The sequence below is a fragment of the Aythya fuligula genome, chromosome 8 (assembly GCF_009819795.1).
Source record: "Aythya fuligula isolate bAytFul2 chromosome 8, bAytFul2.pri, whole genome shotgun sequence".
In the NCBI taxonomy this organism is placed as follows: domain Eukaryota; kingdom Metazoa; phylum Chordata; class Aves; order Anseriformes; family Anatidae; genus Aythya; species Aythya fuligula.
This window is the reverse complement of record NC_045566.1, coordinates 359514-377657: the sequence shown is the minus strand read 5'-3', so window position 1 is coordinate 377657 and position 18144 is coordinate 359514. Positions and strand designations below refer to the sequence as shown.

Here is an 18144-nt window from a genome sequence, read left to right as displayed (position 1 = left end):
AAGTCATTCCCCATACCTTTCTTTGGCTAAAAGCATGTACTCTGGGCCATTTTCAAGCTACAAAAGATGAGCTCTAGGTAGAATGTATTTTTCATTTCAGTGACGTTACTCGGAGTGCATTGTAGAGTTATAGGAAAAGCTTTTGAAAGAACAGAGACTAGATTCACATGATTGAAAACGTTCCACTTCTGTGGTTGAATGTCAGCAAGGTGTGAACCATGGATATGTTCCTGAGATCCTTCTTTTCATATACATGCACCTCATCATCCAGTAACATTAAGAAGCTCCTTGTATGTTGGTCTGAAAGATTAGTTTCTTTATTTGCCATACACCACTTTGAAAAAATAATCACATCTGATTTTGTGAAAAGATTTATTTTCATATGATATTTTAATTAATCTTGATGAACTAATTAGGTAACTCATCTCTTGCTAAAATTTGGAGCTGATGTGAATGCAAGTGGAGAAGTTGGAGACAGACCTCTCCATTTAGCTTCTGCCAAAGGCTTTCTCAATATTACAAAGCTCTTGATGGAAGAGGGAAGCAAAGCTGATGGTAAGAAAAGATATTTTTAAAAATCATCTTTAACATGGTATTCTATAGATAATCAAGTCTTGAGTCTTGAATTTGAATTTAATTTCCTAACACTTATTTAGGAAAAATATAAAACAAAACAAAAACAAAACAAAACAAAAAAATATATAAAACAATATTTTAGTAGAAGATATTTTCATAATGTATATGCAATAGACATAAAGTATTATTGAATATTCTGAACAAGTTATGTTAAGTATAAAATATTTTGTTTGGTTTCTTTCTGGCTCAAATGACAGTGAATGCTCAGGACAACGAAGATCATGTTCCTCTGCACTTCTGCTGTCGATTTGGACACCATGAAATTGTAAAATTCTTACTCCAGAGCAGTTTTGAAGTTCAACCACATGTGGTTAATATCTATGGAGACACACCTTTACATCTGTGAGTCATGTGGAGAAGCTCTATTTTACATAGCTTGGACCTAATTAAAAAGTTGGCATTGTTAACAACTCTTTACTGACTTCATCTTCAGTGCTTGTTACAATGGAAAGTTTGAAGTTGTAAAGGAAATAATTCAGCTCTCAGGAACAGAAAGTCTCACTAAAGAAAATATATTCAGTGAAACAGCTTTCCACAGGTGAGATATTTAAAATACCATTGTCAATAGAATAGCATTTCTAGATGCATGCAATGCAACACCTGAAATAACAAGCATCTCACCAGCCAGGTGAAGAACAAAGTGAGCTCAACATGGATATTACGTTTATGTCTTGACATACAGGGGAGGACATGGATTAAGAGGTACAACCAGACTGTGATCAAGGAGCAAGGCAGGGAAGGAAATGTAGGAAGAGCATCAGGTCCACCAACATCTATATGAATAATAGTTCCTCTTTCTGTCCAGTTTGGAAGCTGACTGTAGTTCTTCCCAGAAACCTTCTGGGTTCTAGATATTCTAAACTAGAAATGAGGTGGTAGAACACAGTTTGGTTACAATGCTGTGAGACTGCAAAGTGTTATATAAGAGGACTTTGAAAAACTGATTTTATTAATTTATACAATAATAATTAGAATGCTCATGAAACAACAGACATGAACATATTTGCTTTGGTGGATTAATCATGCATTTGCATTTCTAAGGATCTTTTATTCTGTTACGCCATTTTTATCTCTTTGTAATTCTTTTTAAATCTTTAGCTACACAAAGTATTTGTCCTCTCATGGACTGTAGCATTCACTTTTTCTTTCATTTTTGCAGTGCTTGTACCTATGGAAAGAACATAGAACTTGTGAAATTTCTTCTTGACCAGAATGTTGTAAGCATAAATCACCAGGGAAGAGATGGACATACAGGTAACATCCTCATCTTTATTGTGTATTAGTGCATATACCAGCACCAAAAAAAATTGCCATACACACTCAGGATTTCCAAGGTAACTAACATGGTAATTCAATGATCAGCATCCAATTACCTCTCAGAGAGATCTGAATATTTTTAAAATATATTTTCAAACAGGCTTAAAAATGGTAAGAGTTCAGTGAGGATATGCCAGCTTGTATATGACTAGTAAAATGTGATGTAAAGTGATTCTCCCATAGTTAGACTTCTAAGCAGGTCTAAGAATTGGGCCAAAGTATTATTCTGCTAGGGATGGTGAATATAGGATGTAGTGTCTGAAGGGCTACATGCCTCCATGTCTCTACTACAGGCAAAGAAAAAAAAAAAAAAAAAAAAAAAAAAGGCTTCTTTGCTTCTACTTGTTTTTCCTCACATGCAAAGTTGTTAAATGTGATTTGTAGGTGGTAGAGTAAATGTTGACATTCTGTATAGCAGGCAACAGATTGGTTCTTGCAGCATTATTTTTCCATCTACTGCCTCAGGTTTTTGTTTCATAATATATTCCTTTATCAGGTAAATTAGTTTGTTCTTTATATGTGTTGCTGCAAGTCCTACTATAGTGTTTTGACAGTTATGCTTACCATGCTTCTCTGATGTTCTAGGATTACACTGTGCTTGCTATCATGGTCATATTCGTCTAGTACAGTTTTTACTGGATAATGGAGCTGATATGAATCTGGTAGCTTGTGATCCCAGCAGGTCCAGTGGAGAAAAGGATGAGCAGACGTGTTTGATGTGGGCTTATGAGAAAGGTATTTCAGTTTTCTGGTTTTCATTACAAAATTCATAGGAACAGTATAGACAGGAGATAAGAGCACAAAATAACCCTTCAGCCCTGTAGACTGAGCTCTCACCACCTGCTTTCTAATTCACGGCGTGAAGGGTTATAAAAACAAGCCCTTATTTTTATCTTCTCAGATATTCTGTTGAACATGAGTTTACTTCAACACAAAGTCAAGGACAGAAGTATTTATGTGCTGCTAAAACAGGAAACAGCCTGTTCAGAAAGGCTTCTGGGACATACATGAAGAGATTTAATTTTATTAATGAAGGAGGCATTAAAAGGAACAATACATCAGAGTTAGCAATCTTCAGTTCTTGCAAATATGGCTCAAAGCAGAGTATTCTCCATGGTTCCTGTTATACTGTTGATATGTCAGCTGCATGGTGTGTTGGGTATATGTGGCAAGGGATGGGTAGCAGGATGATCTGCAGGAGTGGCTTCTGTGAGAAGATACAAGGAGCTGCCCAGTGTCAGAAAAGAGCCATGTCTAGCCAGCTCCAAAAGGGACCCACTGCTGACAAGAGATGATCCAGTGAGCAATGCTGGTTGTGCCTCTGGGAGAGCAAAATAAAGAAAAGGTAAAATCTGCTGCACAACTGTAGTTAGAGAGGAGCAAGAAAAACACGAGATAAACAATCCCACAGACACCAAGGCCAGTGAAGAAGGACGGGAAGAGCTGCTCCAGGTGCCAGAGCAGAGGATCCTTTGCAGCCCATGGTGTTCCACAGCGGAGCAGATATCCACGCTGCAGCCCGTGGAGGAGCCCCACCGGTGGAGCAGGTGGATGTGGCCTGGAGGAGGCTGCGGCCCATAGAGAGCCCCCTCAGGAGCAGGCCCTGGGCCGGAGCTCAGGTCTGGGGGAGCTGCTGCCCACGGGGAAACGGGGTGGGAGCAGTTTGCTCCTGATGGATGGACCCCGTGTTACAGACCCATGCTGGGCCAGTTTATGAAGGAATCCCATCAGTGCTCAACAGCCATGTATTTATGCGGACTACACTGCAGTTTATTCTTCCTGGCATTGCCATGCTTATGGACTGTGAAAGGATATTTAAGTAGTCTCTTAATTGCTTTGGTGAAGAAGTTTCCATCTTTGGGCTAGCATTTATGTTAATTTAATCAATAACACTTCAAACATTTATCTCAAGCATCCTATGAGTTTGGATGTCTATAAAGGTGTTATCTGTAGAAACCTGTCCTTGAATTAATTTCCTGTGTTTTCGAGGAGTGTTCCTCTTGTTCCTCTTCTGACACTCTTTGGTGTGAGCTCATGTTCCTAGCAGCATTCTGAACCAGCAGAACATCTTTCCTGGAGAACATAGTTTCTAATAACAGGAGAGGGAAAAAAAAAAAAAAAGAAAAAAAAAAAAAAATCTTAACTTACCTTTTCTGCTTTTTCACTGAGCAGGCAGGAAATTGCTCCAATTAAATGGAGCTGCAAGAGCTATTGAAATTAAAGAAAGCATTTGGTACATGATCATTTGGCATCATAACCTTATTCCAAAAGCATGAGGTCTTTTTCTTCTTGCCTGCTCTCGTATTTGTAATCAGCAATCAGGAACATTTCCTACCAGCTTGTGTGTATGAATAAGCAATGCTGAGCCCAACCCTTCACAGTGAGCACAAAACAAGAACTCCAAAATGCTGTTTTTTCTGTATGTTTCCTAGGGAATGGGGAAAAATACAAGTTATATTTGGAGGACTCTGGGACGTTCCCCCATACTCCAAACCATTGCAGTACTATTTATTATGACAATGATTGTAATGAAGTAAAACAGTAGACTTTAAGGGCCTTTCAGAAACCTGATATTGGCAAAATATTTTGTACGAAAAATACTGTAGAAAAATATATAAACAAAGAAACAAATAAATAAATAAATGAAAAGAGAGCTTTGAAAGGCTTAGAAAGGATTTTTGAATATTACCTAGCAGAATTTTGTACATCAGATATCTGAGAGACTCAGCATATTGTGTGCACACAGACCTCTGGTTCTTTGCAAGAAGAATGACGAGTATAGCAAATGTCTACAGCAATATAGTGTAAACATTTTGTCCAGTTTGGGACACCATAACTGAAATATTTTCAGGCATTGGTTTCCCTTCTAAGGCTTCTTGAAGACTACAATCAACCTCTATCGATCAACCTCCATTTATATATTTCTGTAGCAGGTGTTGTTGTTTTTTTTTTCTATTGCCGTGTATCACATGTTAGTATTAGGTGAGCTCAAAATAACATGCTTACTTTTAGGTATTTTCCCAGTATTTCTGTAGTTTAAAATTATATTAAATTTTAGATTGGCATTGCTGCATCCTTGCTTACATGTTTTAGAGACACAGTTCTTTTTTTTTTTTTCCTTAATCCCCTGATTTTATATAAATTGATTTTTAAAGTGACTGTTGAGTTTACCTACAAATCCTTATATTCCCTCTTTCTTTAGGTCATGATGCCATTGTGACCCTTCTGAAGCATTATAAACGACCTCAAGATGAATCACCATGTAATGAATATTCGCAGCCTGGGGGAGGTATGGTCTGAGAAATCCCTTTAATTGCTAAACAAACGGCCTGATCCAAAGACCACTGGGAGTCTTTGGGAGTGCTCCACCAATGCGAAGGAGCATTGGATCTATTCTGCATGGCACAAAGAAAACTAGTGTCATAAGAATCCCCATTTTCCACATGTCATATATCCCCTTTTTCTGTCAAAATTCTTCCTTTATCTGAAAATAGAGTTGTCGCTTTCTATTCCTTGCTAGGAAGAAAAGCTAAAAGCTGAGATGATCATTTCCCAGTAATCATTACTCATAGCTTTTAACATCCTTAATGCCTTGTTTAGCTATTCTCTTTTTGTTGTCTACCTCTGATGTTTATTTGATTCCTGGCATTCAGTATATTTCCATGCTCAGTCCCTTTCATATTTTTTAATATCTTTAGATACATAATTCACCCTTGGGAAGAATTAGTTACCCTTTCTTGCTACAAAATTACTCATTGGCATCTGTATGGCAAGTGGCAAGAAGAATATTAATTCAAGCAGATAGATAAAACATTTTACAGTGTTTTGAGAATGTTTCCTATGGAGAAGGTAAATATGTTATACACTGCAGCTTGTCCAGGTCATTGACTTCCTGTCATGTAAATAGGAAGAACCCGACAGTCAGCAACAGGATCATTCTCCTCCCTACCTTTCCACATCCACAGAGTAGTTTAACTTGTTCCAGGTTTAGGTTTTGTACATATCGAGTTCAAGTAAATCTTTAGAGGACCAAGTTTATTCATGCATTGGAAATCCATTTTGGCATTAAAACATCCAGAGGGACTTTTAATGTTGACTGTTAAAAAGAATTCAGCTCCTGTTTAAGTAGAAAAATGAGATGAAATTTTTGGTAAACAAAGCTGAGGTCTTTTGAAATATCTACTTAATGAGCTGAACAGACCAACTTACTGGCAGCCCAATTGTCAGAATTTGTTAATATGATCTAAGTACCTTTACAAAATCTATCTGATATGAAAGGCTACATTGGCCCTTCTTAATGTTACTGAAATTCAATATTGTTCTACAGAGTTTAGTGAAGCTATAAGCAAATCACATTCAAGAATCTTAGAATGGTTTGGTATGGAAGTGACCTTAAAGGTCATCTAATTCCAACCCACTGCCATGGGCAGGACACCTTTCCCTAAACCAGGTTGCTCAAAGCCCCATCCAACCTGGCCTTGAATACTTCCAGGGATGAGGCATCCACACCTTCTCTGGGCAACCTGTGCCAGTGCCTCATCACCCTCTGAGTAAAGAACTTATTCTTTATATCTGATCTAAATTTACTCTCTTTTAGTTTAAAGTCATTCCCCCTTTCCCGTAGCCCCCTTTTGGTACTGGAAGGCCACTATAAGGTCTCCCTGGAGCCTGAGCATTCTCCAAGCTGAACAACCCCAACTCTCAGCCCCTTGATCATTTTTGTGGCCCTCCTTTGGGAGTTGGCTTTCTGGGCTGCAAGCATACACTGCCAGCTCATGTCAAGCTTCTCTTTGACCAATGCAGCAATATAACATGCCACAATCTTTTGTGTGTGAATACTTGAATGTATGTTCGTCCTGGTGTTGGTTTTGTTGTTCTTGTTGTTCTTTAAGCAACCATTGCCTTGTTAATTTATCTGTATACTTATCAGTATGCTTATACTATCTTTGAATTTTGTAAAACTCATTCTGTTCTTTTATTTCAGATGGTTCCTATGTGTCAGTTCCATCCCCTCTAGGAAAAATTAAAAGCATGACAAAAGGTATTCTCAATGGCAAGGGAAAACTCAGAGTTTTATACTCTTCTACGCAAGGTGTTTTTCAGCCTAAATGTACCACACAAGATTCATTATTCTTGGATTTCTTTTAACTCAGAAATGTAGTGTTGTGCATAAGCAGTATCTATATCTCCCTAGGATAATTTCAGGAAACAATTATCTTGAAATTTTTCTTCTTGGTGTCTGCAGAGGTGCTCAACAGCATGATAATTCCTCTATGCATCTTACTTTCATTTTCTTTAAAATGTATATTTTGTTGTTTTTAGGAGAAAGGGTTGTGAATTAGTACTTATGAAATACACACACATCCATGAATAAATTGCATTATTCTGAAACACCTATAGATAAAACATTCATATGAATATTTCACTTTTGGTGGTCCTTTCAATTTTCTATTTTAAGTGGTCAGTCTGGGTTTAATCAAATCCTTATATCCTTTAGCAGCATCGAAATGTTCCATTGAGAAATATTCTGATGAACTTTATAGTAATAAGCCAAATAGATTAACAAGAGAGAGATGTTTGTTAACTAAATTAAGTTGCAAAATTCAGATTCTGTGTGTCACTGAAGAGTGGATCAGATGTGAAATAACATGCACTGCATTAGTAATAAGTATTAGCTATACAGGAAAGAAAAAAGGAACTAATTATCCATATAAAAGATTTTATGCAATCATTACCTGATACAGTCAGAATATTCTTATGGGACAGTGTTCATCAGTGATAAGATTTTAAACCCAAGAAGGCCCAAGGCAACTGTAATGTTGCAATTATTTGTTTGTTATTGGGGTTTATTTTGAAAGAAAAGGGAATAGGATTATCAGGCAACCACTTTACAGGAGGAAAATCAGTTTTTACTTTGTAATGGTTTTGTGAAGTTAAATGCTTATATTTTGTACCTCTGTGTGACTCTGCGTTTTACCAACAAGATAACTGTTTTCTTTTGCAGAAAAGGCAGATGTTCTTCTCCTCCGTGCCGGTTTGCCGTCACACTTCCATCTTCAGCTCTCTGAAATAGAGTTCCATGAGATTATTGGCTCAGGTACCAGAAATAATAATGCCTCCATTTTAAGTGTTTGATGTTCAGAAGAAATATCTTATCATCATATTTATTTATTTAAATTATTTTAGGGTCTTTTGGAAAAGTATATAAGGGACGATGCAGAAATAAAATTGTAGCAATTAAACGGTAAGCTTGCCAGCCTTTTCCATTCCACTTGGTTGATGAGGTAGTTTGAAGTATTTTTGTAATGATTTTGTTATGGTTTTGTCTTAATTTTGTCTCATGTAAATTCTAAGCTACCGAGCCAATACCTACTGCTCCAAATCTGATGTGGACATGTTTTGCCGTGAAGTTTCCATTCTCTGTCGACTGAATCATCCATGTGTCATCCAGTTTGTTGGAGCTTGTTTAGATGACCCAAGTCAGTTTGCAATAGTCACTCAGTATATTTCTGGAGGATCACTCTTCTCCCTGCTTCATGAACAGAAGAGGTATTACACTTGGTCTTTGCTAGGGCTTGTGGTACAGAATTTGAAAGACAAGTAAATTTGTACCAATGTGAATGCTAATCATTTCACTATAAAGCAATAGTAAAAGGAACACAATAGGAAAAAATTGGCTTTGATTACGATTATTGGGTGCACAAAGAAAATTAATAACTAATCAAAAAAAAATGCAGACATTTTGTTATATTCTATACGTTTATATTACACAGATTACATAATATTATTTTGTATTTAAAACAACATTAAAGGTTCCAGGATTTACAGATAAGAATGATTTACATATTATTTTTGTCTGTTTATTAACTTTGAGTAATACTTGTGTGTTTTTTTTTCAATATATAGAACTCTCGATCTGCAGTCTAAATTAATCATTGCTGTAGATGTAGCTAAAGGTATGGAGTACCTCCACAATCTCACACAACCAATCATACATCGTGATTTGAACAGGTAAGGCCTTTCTTTATTCTAAAATTCAGGGAATATAAAGCTTAAAATCAGCAGCAATGGTCTACAGTCTCACCTGTGCTTGCAGACTCTTGTATCTGTGTGGTATCTCATTAAAACTGGTGGAGCTTGGAGGAGGGTCTGCTTGCATCAGTTGGACTGGGTAAATGGGACATGATACTTTCACATTTACAGAAGGCTTTAATACACTTTACTTGAATAACTTGATACATAGTAGACAATTTCATGCTAATAATAATTTAATTGACAGATTTCTTATCTGAAATTGCAAACTATTTACATCCTATTTGTATATATTAATCATGCAGGATTGCCTTTTTACAATTTATGCAATATGGTATATCCTCCCAGTGTATATTTGGAATCCAAGGAACTATATGATTCATTTCACCAATTGCCCCTCTAATAATTAGGGACCTAATTTTAAATTGTCGCTAGTCCCCCTAAGGTCAATAACAGAAATTATTCTTGACTTGCAGAAGGCAATCCCTCCCATTCATTTTAGCAGCCTGTCTTGAAATGGGATGAGCCTAGGCTTGTTCTAGGAGGGAGTAGCCAGCTAGTTTAGATTAACTGCCTGATGCTTATACTCACACTGTTACATTAGGTAGTCTACATTAGAGTCAGTCTAGACTGACAAGGGAGTCTGCCTGAGTCAGTTATCCAGATTTCCCTCTGGAAGTGAAACCGATCTGAAAAATACTCACTGCTTTTATGCAAACTTCATGAGACACATTTGCTGAACTGTAATTGTCACTGAAGGATGCAACTGTTAAAAACAAACAAAAACGTATCTTCTTACATTTGGCCCAATGATGTTCAATATTTCTTAGAAACAAGAAACATTTCTACTGAGTGGAATTTCTTTGTGTTGTGTCTGTACCAGAATTCACTTAAACTAGCCATTCTGTCTCTTGCAGGGGCCCATTGTGAGCAATTTGAGAGCCAGGCATATATGTAATGACATATTGTGCCTAGCTGAATTTTCTCAGTCCCCAAGAAATTTTGGTTTAAAACAGTACTTTTAAAAATGCTCTTGAGGTCCCTTTATTAAATGAAATATCTCTATCTGTGGTTATGAAAGAAAAAAACAGCCCTGCATACTGAGGAAGTTAAACAGAAATTAACCTCCTGTAACCATTGCCAATTACACACCCAGTTACTTGATTTAGATGTGCAGATACGGTGTTTCTGTATGCATACATGTTCATGCGATGTTTAGGAGAATGCTGATGACCTGATTTATTTATCTGTATATACTGATTGTATGGAGACCTAATATAATAGCATAATATTATAAATAGTATAAACCATATTCTGCAATTTTACTGTAACAGAGCTACATAAAATTTGTCAAAATTTATTTTGTATGTTGCTTTTATTGACTGAATACTTTCAAAGCTATGTCAATTATCAAAATCCTTGTAGCCTAACAAAGCCTAGACCTACATTTTAGAGGCCTTTGAAATGCTTTATTTTGACAGTTTAAATAACTTTTTCTATTCTTGCTATTCTTTTAGTTTTTACTTCTAGGTTTTGCAGACAAAGTCTGGACTTTGTCTTGTACAACAAAGTCTGGACTAAGGGGAAAGAGAAACTTCTGGTATTATAAACTTTCTGTTGAGTGAGGAAGAGCTTGGCACTGGACAGATGTTATCTAAGTTAAACTTTTTTTTCTCAAAAAAATATAGCTGTTTATAACATCAAGGTGGCTCCAACAGTCCTAGAGACTTTTGAAAAAGTTAAAGAGAAAAGCTGGCTTAGGCCTTAATGAGTGTCCAATTTTTAAAGTAAAAGGTGGATTTTCTAGAAGTTGCTGTGCACAAAGCAACCTGGATATCAACCTGCAAAAATGACCAGCTAGAAGAATGGCTTCTTACTACCTTATTTTTATTTTTCCTTTATGTATCTATAAAATACCATATACCTAGATTCTCCACTGCATAGCATCAATGTCCTCCTCCTAACACTCAAGATTCCTTCTTGTCATGCCACTGTCTCTGACTTTACACATCTTCCACTTTCTTACTGTGTCTCCTTCATATAACCACATACTTTCATAGTTTACTTTCAGACCATCAAACTTTGGAGCTCAGAGTGAGATGCTTTCTTTTGGAGCTGGGCTTCTTGGCTCTATCATGGCACAAGCCTAAATCCCCACATCTGAATGCTACAGTCTAAGTAACTCTCTCAGGACTGCAAAAGATCCAAACCTTATGGTTCAGCATTATGCCTTGTCACTACTGTCTGTTAGAAAACTGCTTCTGCACAAAAGAATTTTTAAATAGTTTTCCACACACAGAAAAGTGTCTCACTAGAGAGCCCAAAAGTGTATCATTGCCTAACAGAACTTATTCCAGATCACATTTGTAAGGGTCAAAAGATAAATTGCTATAAGGACATCAGTGTAGCTGATGTACAGCGCTGAGAGTAGCTTAACTTTTGAAACTTTTTAGTGTAAGAGCAGAAGTCATGTTTTCAGCATGAGTCCCAGTCAGCCCACAGACACAATTACTAGATGAAAATCTTTATGATAACTGAACAGAAAGACCAAGAATGAAATTCTGACCCTTTCGTGTTAAGTTTTGCCAGTGGCTTCTCAGAAGCCATGTTGTTTTTTTTTTACCTTTCATTTTCATATAGCTTGTAACCCTCTATGTGAGTTCTGAAATCTAATGCAATGCACATAATGCATTAAATGAATCTGCAACATGGCTTGATGGAACAGAGAAGAAAACGAATCTTTCATGTCTCTACCCTGGAACAGGGGTTATCCTTCTGCCATTTTAAGAATAATTGGGAGTTTTATTTTGCTTTCCAGTTCTGGAAAAGAAGTTCTGACCGTTATCAGAAATAGTGGCATCTATCAACTTATTACTACTTAAATCGAGTTTTAGAGCAGTGAGGGATTGTACTCACAATGATTATAGCACTTTAGTAATAATAATAATAAAAGACTATTTTAGTATCAATTTAATTTAAGCCATAACAGCTGGACATGGTTGGACCAAGCCTTTGAGCAACTAACCTTGATTTGATGGCTGTAACTATCTGTAAAAGTTTCTGAGAGCTGGCTTAGTGAGAAAGATGAAAGAGAGGATGGAAGCCTGGTGGTAATGGGGATGGTGTCTGCAACTCCTCTTTGTTATAAAATCCCCTTAAAACCTTAAAATAGCAGTTGCCTTTCATTAAACCTACAGTGTATTAAAGGTAGAAGGATCTTTTCATGGCCCTGTTCTTTGGGAAAGGAACATGCACTGAATATTCTTTCTCTGTCTCTTGCCCTTAGAAAGAGAAATTGTATCTGCCAGGCTCGCAGAACTACTTGCTTTTGTTAAAGCCAGGGTGATTACGCACTTTGATTCTTTCATCTTTTTTTCTTTCCTCTGCTTCATGAAGAGAATGATGCTTGGTCTCACCGTTTCAAACTGTGTGAGGCCTTAACAGAAGACAATTAATTGTGATTCTCCTGAACTCATTATTAACCTTCTGTCAGCTCAGATCACATTTATCTTCCTGCATTTCTCAAAACAGAGACTTAAGAGTTCCTTTTGCATCATCTGTGGTTTTCAAATTTCCAAGTGCCATTGAGGTAACAATAGTGTTTGTGAGCTGAATTTTCTAAACCTTATTTCTGTGGGTTATATGTTTTTTACCTTAGAAAAATTGGTAAGTACAGTGTTCACTGGAGGTAATGGCCTGACAAGCCCCTGCTGGAGACTACCGCCTGCTTTCAGATATGTTCATACACTCAGCACCAAGATGGGATTTCAGCATTGTTTTGTCAGAAGCACTTATGTATGCCATGTAAAGACAGGGTGAGAGGGTCTGTTTATTGATTTCTTGGCTTCTCCACAAAAACTGTCAAACCAGGTCCTGACTGAGCTTATTGTCAGGCTGGGTTTATTCAAAGCCTATACAGTCCTTGAAAAGATTGAAATTGGAGCTAGGGCTCAATACATTTTCTTCACATCAAGAAATTGTGATAATATTTGTGGTACTGACAGACGCCATATTTAAACTGAGGCCACAGAAAAGTTTGTACTTTTGCATGATTCATGTGCCTACATTCAAGCAAGGGTACAACATTTGAGTCTCTCTAGTTAGCCTTACATTAGATTAATGTTTTCATTTCCTGTCTAGTGGGGGTCTCAAAACAATTCCACATATCCTACTAAAATTGCTTAAATATTTTTGATAGAAAATATATATGGAAGTTAAAATCAGATTTAATATAAACTATGAGAGTCATGGCTACACCGTAACCATTACATTTTTATAATTAGATTTATTATCCTGAGGTTTGGGTTCAAGTGAAACTAGAAATCTTAAAGATAGTGATTTGTGGAAGTCCTGGGAGAGCTTAAGTTGTATCTGTCCTAAAAACTATGATCTGGTAAAATTTGTATTCCTCATCTAACTGTTCTTGCTCATATCTACAGCTCTAATATGGTCAAATTACACTTTTTCATTGAGACCATCAACATTACTTTCATTTTCCCTTCATCATGCATGCCAGCTTTTTCATTTCTTTTTTCATATACTTTTCACTCTCATGATTTACTTGGTTCAGTCAACATTTTGATGAATATCATGTAAGCATTGTTGCATCCACATTCATATGCTTTTATGAAAAAATTGTACAGTAATTTTTTTTTTCACCTTGCTAAAGCATTTTTTGAATCTTTCCCCATGTTCTCAGTTTTTTTTCTGAAAATCTGTGATGCTAGTTTCTAAGTCTTTCTCTTTTATTTGGTAGCACATAATTGGTGTTTTTCTTCTTCCTCTTGTGTGTTCTGTGCTGAAAATTAAATCAATTGGAATAGCTTCTCTGATCAGTAAATCAATTTTCAGTAGACTCTATATACACTTCCTGCAAAGAAGCATTTCACAAAAGGCAAAAGAAATCTTGCCTTCATTGTCATGATACATATTCTTGTACTGGATCTTAGATATGGTGCATGCCTTTCATTAGCAAATATTTAATTAGCAAATATTTATTTGGCAAGTATTTTGTTTTGTCCTTGAGCTTGATTCTTTCCAAATCCCTAAAGGATTTGAACCTGTAGCAATAGTTCACCTTCCCAGTTTATTTTAACAGCTTCCTCTCTCATCAAGTTTCTGTACAAGGCACAGAATCACCCTTTATTTTATTTTATTTTATTTTATTTTATTTTATTTTATTTTATTTTATTTTATTTTATTTTATTTTATTTTATTTTATTTTTATTTTTTTAAACCCAGTTAAGTATAGAAGTGAGGAGGTGTTTTTCCACCTCTCTTCAGCTTTTTCTGGTTGCTAATATTTATGGCACATCTTGTCCCTGCTGTGATATGTATTTGCATTCTATGATGATAATATCAAAGCGGTTCAAAAAACAAGTGAATGTGTGTGTAAAACCTCAGAATTTTCCTTTTCTCCTAGAATAAGTGATACTGAACAAATTTCAGATCATTTCTGAGCTGCTTGGAAAAGTATAGATGAGCCCTAAGCCATAGGTCTATTAGGATTAAAGACTGGTGCAGTTCCACTGCACAGGACACAAGGGACCTTTTCCTGGTGCTGAATTCATCCAGCTCAGGGCAGGCTGTGTGCAAAACTCTGCATGCAGCACTGACTCTGTCGTGTGGCTCTCACTCTCCCAAACTCCCCCATTTAATGGTATTTTACCTCCTCTTAAGCATGTGGATCCTTCTCTGCAGATTAAAATGTTACAACCACCTGTTAAATAATCCTAATTCATGCTGCATATAAAATAGTTACTTCAGTGTTCCTGACTCTACAAAACGTTGACATACATGACTTAACCAAACTGGGATAAATGTAATGTTTTGTGTGGAACATGCATTAAGTTCCTTTTTTTTTTTTTCATTTGGCTGCTGGCAGTGCTTTATCTTGATCAAGCACAGAAACAAACAAAGAAAAATATTCAAAGCTTCAGTATTATTAATTTTTAGTACCTGTTCTTCACAAGTTTGCCTTCCATTTGCTATTTTACGTGCATACTACAAAGTCTCTCCCAGGAACTGGGTTCCATAAAGCTGTTTTCAATTTTTGAAAGAAAAGCTTACATCTCCAGACATCCTTCTAGCATAATAATGAATTTTGATTCATTGTTGCTGTTCTGTGAAATTGAATTCCCAATAAATTGATTCCATTGAGCCCTTTTAGAGAACCCAAAAATAAGTGTTAGCTTTCCCATGTATCCTATACTGTAACCATGCTCATCAGTGAGCATATGGTCACTTCTTTTTGTACTGACTGATAGAGTCCACCTGTCTCTGTCATTATGTTGCTTTTTTGAAAACACACATTCAGAAAGGCACAGGTCCCACCAGCAGTGGTATACCCCAGCCTCCACCATCTGAGGAAATCAGTTCTCAGGCTGTCTCCAGTCCATGCAGGCGGCCTGCCTTTGTCCATGCACACTCAGTGCCAGGAAACCCTCCAGCCTATCACCCTGATCAGACCATGCAGGTGTCTTTTCCCCAGTGCTTGGAGAGCTCTGGGTCTCGCTGCCTGGTGAAGGAAGTGTTAGGGACATTGCGAGGAGTGTTAGGGACAGAGCAGGGGAGAGCACAGCTGAGTAAAGCATGTCTTATTGGTACCTTTGACTCCAGGTCCCCGCTCAGTGACCTGATTTTGCGACACCGGGCTTCTTCAGTACTCTGTTGGTCTGCATGCAGTTTCCCTAGTTCACCCTTCTCACAAGCTGCACCTGGCCACATGCCCAGGAGAGTTGTTGCTGCCATGTATTGCATCAAAAGAGAGAGCATGCCAGTTTCAGGACAGCATGACTGAGAGTCCTGTGTCTGGCATTTTTCACGTTAGGAGGTCTTTGTTGGAACATTTCCTTTTAAAATACCTGGTGAAGCACCTGCACATTTGCAATAAACTACAGGCTTCTTCTGGCCAGCCACCTTCCTTTTGCTGCATCTCCATACAAAGAAAGGAGGTATGCAACTACCTGTTAAAGTCCAGCTTTGGTGACAGCCATGTGTTTACCTTGAATAAAACTTCGTGAAGCACCAGAAAAATAGAAAAGAATACAAAGAAGCTATCCCATTCTCTCCAGTCCTGCTGAGAAGCAGCCTTTGCTGTGGCTGGTGTATGATCCTTGTGATCAGGTGGGAGAATGGGCAGGAGGGAAAGGGGGAGAGGGAAGGTCAAGAGACAGTGTACTCAGTGGAGGAAAATAAAATCCAGTTATGGGTTTTGGGAAAGCAAAGACCTGCTTTGGAAGTGTTTTAGACATGCCTGCCTGCAGGTGTAGACAGGCATGACTTTGTCTCTGCTTTGAGCTTGCTGGAAGTGAAGAATGCCTGCAGTGCTGTATCTGTGCTAAGCAGTTTGCTGACAGGGCAGAATGCATTGAAAGCAGCATTGTACCAATGCACACACAGACCCAGAGCTACCCAGTGTCCCACAGGAAAAATGCCTGTCTGTGTTCACTCAGACAGGCGCTGCACCAGAGGGCCCCCCTTCATGGGCCCTCTTGCATGACCCCTGCCAGATCATTCGTAATTTGGTAACATCGTCTGTCTTGAGCCCTGAAAGCAACTAAGAAATCCTTTCTCAATTCAAACCTTATTTCAGCATTTTGAAATTGCATTTATATCTATTCTGCACCAGTCTTATGGGGTTTATATTTCTAAAAATGGAAGAGATAGCAGGGAATCATAGTAAAGATTTTAAATCTGTATTTCTACACATTCACTTTTGAAAAAAGCAGTGTACTTTTGAGAGGTATTGGAAACCTTAGTTCACAGGTGTACATGAAAGATTCGTGTACATGGTGAACTCCTGTACGTGAGTCAAATGATAGTTATTGGCTCTTATGATTTAGTTAGCCAGCATTCTCCGCTACATACAGTATGGCAACATGTGATTCAGGAACATTTTTAGTGGTATAGAAGGGCAGCACAGAAATGCTTTCAACTGTTTTGAAAGCCAGACTTTCTAATGTGAAGACTTTTCTGCACACACATATTTGCTTTTGGGGAGAAAAAGAAAAAAAAAAAAAAGGAAAAAAAAAAAAGAAAAAAAAAGTCAATATTACAAGAAAAGTAATTTGGACACAGATGAAATCAATATGTACTACAGCTCACATCAGAAGTTTGTATACAGTAATATCCTCTGAAATCAATGCCCATTGCAGGATACAACCATTTATAACTTCACACAGATGTTGCAATGATCCACTGTGAGGTTAAGAATAAAGGAGCTCAAAAGCTGTAAATACAGTGAAGTGAATCAGATTACCTTTTACTATAACTAGATGCTATCCTAGTTGAAAACTATTATCCCTTATTTTTCACAATGTATTGACTTCAAACTATGGCTTTCCAAACTGTCATCAACTATCCTACAGATAAGCTTCTTTTCTAAAAAAACCTTCAGTTGAGAGTGTCATGTGGAACAAGACATGAATCTGAAATAATACTGATGCCTAGGGAAAAAAAAGAAAAAAAAAAAAGAAAAAAAAAAAAAAAAAAGAGAAAAGATTCAAAATAGCATGTTTCTACACATACAGGAGTGAAAGAACATCATTTTTCTCGGTTGGGAGGTATTTTCAAACACCATACATAGTCTTTTTTTCATCCTGCTCTGTAAATAATAAGACCAAAAAGAATCATTTAGTCATCACTCAGTTTAGGACTGAGAGATATTATGTGAGTCAACAAATCCAGCCCTCTGCTGTCACAACCAACCACTTCATAGTCTGATATCTATAGTGTAGGCTGTAACTTTGGTTGACTAATGCATGTATTTCACTTGGAATGCCATTATGTATTAAAGACTTCAAGAAACAAATAATATATTAACCTTTTCTTAGTTTATCTGCACTTAAAAAGTTGGAATTGCCTTACATCTATCAACATCTATCAACTGGCCTCTTCACATTCTCTTGGATTATTATAAAACTTTTATTCTCTTAATATTAAGTAGGTGACTTCCAAAAAGGCTATTTTGTGTTCTTTGTCTCTTTAGAAAAGCTTTGTATTTTCCTCCTAGCTCACCTTAGGTTTTCAGCCACTAATCCTAAATCCTAATCCTAAACCCTAATTCCAATTTGAAGTTCCATGGTGCTGTAAGTATGCTTATGTTCCTAACTTCCTAGTGACTGCAATTTCATTGTATTAAATACATGTTATATGTTT

The 18144-nt window shown here is 37.0% G+C and overlaps 1 protein-coding gene across 1 annotated transcript in view; it reads left to right on the top strand.

The window, feature by feature from the left end:
- Positions 1-18144, top strand: part of LOC116492190 (serine/threonine-protein kinase TNNI3K) — a 58386-nt gene that overhangs the window by 10970 nt on the left and 29272 nt on the right. Inside the window, exons 7-17 of the mRNA XM_032192742.1 lie at positions 417-555; positions 834-978; positions 1070-1174; positions 1796-1890; positions 2539-2688; positions 5156-5242; positions 6938-6994; positions 7958-8050; positions 8140-8197; positions 8308-8502; positions 8860-8964. Coding sequence (XP_032048633.1) covers positions 417-555; positions 834-978; positions 1070-1174; positions 1796-1890; positions 2539-2688; positions 5156-5242; positions 6938-6994; positions 7958-8050; positions 8140-8197; positions 8308-8502; positions 8860-8964 — 1229 coding nt within the window. The remainder of the gene's footprint in view (positions 1-416; positions 556-833; positions 979-1069; positions 1175-1795; positions 1891-2538; positions 2689-5155; positions 5243-6937; positions 6995-7957; positions 8051-8139; positions 8198-8307; positions 8503-8859; positions 8965-18144) is intronic.